Source organism: Lipotes vexillifer, unplaced genomic scaffold (genome assembly GCF_000442215.2).
Source record: "Lipotes vexillifer unplaced genomic scaffold, Lipotes_vexillifer_v1.1 scaffold216, whole genome shotgun sequence".
Lineage (NCBI taxonomy): Eukaryota > Metazoa > Chordata > Mammalia > Artiodactyla > Lipotidae > Lipotes > Lipotes vexillifer.
The window spans coordinates 2,299,676-2,303,471 of record NW_006779100.1 but is presented as its reverse complement, the minus strand read 5'-3'; the positions used below and the strand labels follow the sequence as shown (position 1 = coordinate 2,303,471).

Genomic DNA, 3,796 nt, shown 5'->3' with positions numbered 1-3,796 from the left:
TGAGGCTGTGCCTCTCATCTTTGGTCCTTGCAGGCCTGCTCTGAGCTGAGACTTCTGCAGGACCGAATGCCCAGCCTGAGCTCGGGGTCTGGGTTCCCTGGGGACCTGGCTCTGCACTGTATCAAATACGTCTGCTTCCCAGAGCGCTGGAAGCTGGGGGCCAGGGCTGAGTATTGGCTTGATGCCTAGAAGTGATGCTCTGTGTTTTCCAGGGACGGAGGCCTTGCAGATGGCCCCGCTACCGGGGGCAGAGCTGGTCCAGAGGCCGCTGCAGCTCTACCGATACCTGCTGCGCTGTTGCCGGCAGCTGCCAACCAAGGGCATCCAGGAGCATTATAAGCATACTGTCAGGCAGGTGGGAGTAGGGTCCACTGGGCTTGGGGTGGGGGGCTTCCTGTAATAGGGCGCCTATCACAGGGTTGGGGGCCAGGGGCAGTGGGCAGGGATGGTTTTTCCGGTGGTGGGGTTGGGGGTGGCAGTTCCGTAAGAGCCACTGGAAAGCAGTGCTGGCCAGCCCAGCTCCTCTGTCTGGTTTCTGTTCCGGAAACAGGATGCACCCAGCACAGCAGCTCTGTGCCAGGGCTTGAATAAGGCAGCTAAACAGATAATTAAAATAGAGTGTGAGACATAACATCATTTTGACAGGCATACCTGCCAATAATGCACAACCTGAATTTAATCATGAGAAAACATCAGGTAAACCCAAACTGAGCAACCGTCTACCACATAACCAGCCTGTGCTCATCAAACGTGTCAACGTCCTGAAACACAAAGGCAGACGACTGCTCTGGTTTGAAGGGGACTAAAGAGATGTGACAACTAAGTGTGATCCCAGATTGGATCCTGGACCAGAAAAAGCAATGATTGTAAAGGACATTATTGGGGAAATTCATGAAGCTGGAATATGGACTGTAGATTAGATAACAGTATTATATCAGTGTTCAATTTTCTGAAGTTGATTACTGTGGTTATGTAAGAGAATGCCCTTGCTTACATACCCAAAGTATTCAGGGGTTAAGGGCATGATACCTGAAACTTTAAATGCTTCCAAAAATTTTTATACAAACCCATATAGAGAATGATAAAGCAAATGTGGCAAAATAGTAACAGTTGGTGATTCTGGTAGGGAATTCTTTCGTGATATTCTTGCAGCTTTTCTGTAGATTAAAAATTATTTCCAAATAAAAAGTTAAAAGCTGAAATTTATATAAATATAGTATGGAAAGTAAAAAAATAGAGGTAGCAACAGAGGGTTGTGGAAACATGGAGAAGGAGTAGTTAGCTTTCTGAGGGAGTCTGGGAGGACTTCCTGGAGGTGAGCATTTGAGGTGCTCCTAAAGATAAGTAGGAGGACGTGTGGGGTTGAGAGTGACATATCAGAGGAAGTAACCAGTTCTTTTGAAGGGCCATGAGAGCCACACCAGTGAACCTGAATCTCATGTTGCTTTTCAAAGGCGAACATCTGGTCAAAGCAAACAGCAGCCCTGCATTGCTCTGCTTTGGGCCTGGCTGGATTTTCCAAAGCCACCCTCTCCACTGCCCCTCCCTTCCCTGCATGGCTTTCCAGCACGGGTCTGGAGAAACTCTGCTCTTCTCTGTGGCGAAGCCATGCAGAGAGCTCAGCCTGGTGAAAGCAGCTTCCTGGGAAGAGCAAACGAAGCAGAGAGATGGAAGTTTCCCTTAGGCCTCTGCTACCCGATAACCTTTGGGCCCAGCTTGACTTGGGGGTAGCTTGGGGCCAGTCTTCCTTTTCACGGCTGCCCTGCTGGTAGGAGTACAGGCTGTGTAGTCAGATAGTCCAAGATTCAAATGCTGGTGCCATTGGTTAACGGCAAGGTAGAGTTTCTGAGTCTGTTTCCTCATCTCAGGGTGTGATCATCATAACTGTCTGTGGAGGGGTAAGAGTGATGCTGAGTGTACAGTGCCCACAGTGTGCCTGGCCCACAACTGCTGCTCTGAAGCTGCCAGTCCTGTGATTTTTGCCTAGTCATCTTTACCTATGCTTAAACCTCCAGAGTTTCCGAGTTCATTCGGATAAAGACAGCCCTGAGAGGATCCAGCAGATTATTAAAAGAGCCATTGAAGATGCTGACTGGATCCTGAACAAGGTAAGTGCTCGGCTCCGACTTCCACCTGCGAGTTGGGGTTGAGGGCTGTAATCTCCGTGACCACCAGGGGTCGCCCCTGCCCCACAGTTCAGACCGATCAGCGCTGTGGAGGCCCCCCTCCCCTCACCAGCCGCTCCCCTCCTCCAGAAGCCCAAAGGTGATGGCAGATGCCCTTCTGGTTGCGTTTTCGGCAAGGGGGGCGTGACCCCCAGGGGTCGCCCCTGCCCCACAGTTCAGACCGATCAGCGCTGTGGAGGCCCCCCTCCCCTCACCAGCCGCTCCCCTCCTCCAGAAGCCCAAAGGTGATGGCAGATGCCCTTCTGGTTGCGTTTTCGGCAAGGGGGTGTGCATCCTTAATCCCTAAAGGCGAACTTCTGCCTCACAGTGCTGAATAAGCTGAGATGGGGCCACAGGAGGAAGGAAGGAAGAGAACAGTCTTGCTGGTAGCAATAGTGCCAAAGCTGGCAGCGGCCTTGTGATGGCTCAGAGAGGAAAGCTGGGTGAGGCAGGGTTACTGAGGAAACACTCGAGTATCTGTTTTGGTAGAGGCAGGAAGGGAGTCAGGAATACAGACAGGCTTGCTGGTCCTTACACTTCGTATTAGCACAGGCTTGAGAGCTGTAGCACACCCCACCACTCTGTCCTTCTGAATCAGACCTCCAGAGGTGGGGTCCAGGATTTGTTTTTTAAACTCAGGGATGGGACTAGTTGGTTTCTGAATGTTGTCTTCTATAACCGGAGGTTTTTTTTTCTTCTGAACGAGACTCAGCTTGATGGGAAGACTGGATACACCACAATTTTCAAGTCCAATGTTCCCAGTGTCTTTCTTATCCTCTCTCCCCAACCCCATCAGCTTCCTTTTCTGTTGGAACCAACTAGAGACTTGACTGTCTGATGCCTGCTGACCGGGTTCCACTGCCTCTAAGAAGCCCTTGCAGGAGACGGCTGAGGCCTAGTGACCACAGTTCTCAGGACTTCCCGGGTCCTCCCTCCCCGCGCTGGCTTCCCTCACCCGCTTGTAATGATCTCTCTGTCTTACAGTATAAGAAACAAAACTGAGACTCCAGGACATAGTGAGTGCAGCTGCCTTGGAGACACTGATATTGAGAGCCCTCACTTCGCCTGGCGCTAATCAGCAGCAGCAGTTTTGGAATATCCACTAGCCTCGTTGGCTGGGAGCAGGAAATCAGGGGTAGGAGAAGCTGATATTTGCTCAGATGGATCTTCTTGCCATGTTTGTGTCTCCAGTGTCTGCTTTATGTTTGCTTTTCCAGCTGGTTATGATGTGAGATTTGGGGAGAATGTGTTTTCTCACTTTGCACTGAAAGTGATTCATTTACTCTGGACATCATTCTTTGAGACCCAGAGCTGGCGTGCCCTCATATAGCTGCGGGTACAGAGGGCAGGGCATGGGTTTAACAACCAGACAAATCTGGATTTGAATCTCAGCGGCTCAGCGGCTTTTCAAGGGTGTTGGCTTCAAGTCCAGTTTCCTCCTTCATTAGGATTAGATAAGATGAAATCAAAGAGCCTGACGTAAGATATGGTATGCGGTGGGGCCAGTAAACATCCCTCTGAGGAAGCCGTCCTCTGCTGCTCCCGCGGTGCTCACACATCTCTCTGGCTCTCTCCACATCAGGTCTTAGTTCCTTGTGGGCTGGTCCCGTCCCTGCCTGTCACCCCAGGCC

The 3,796-nt window shown here is 51.0% G+C and overlaps 1 protein-coding gene across 1 annotated transcript; it reads left to right on the top strand.

Moving 5' to 3' along the window:
• The first annotated feature begins 229 nt into the window (after positions 1–229).
• LYRM9 (LYR motif containing 9) lies at positions 230–3,167 on the top strand. The gene is made up of 3 exons (XM_007452401.1): positions 230–355; positions 2,016–2,108; positions 3,150–3,167. Exons 1-3 carry the CDS (start codon positions 230–232, stop codon positions 3,165–3,167), a joined length of 237 nt encoding a protein of 78 aa, XP_007452463.1.
• The last annotated feature ends 629 nt before the right edge of the window (positions 3,168–3,796 follow it).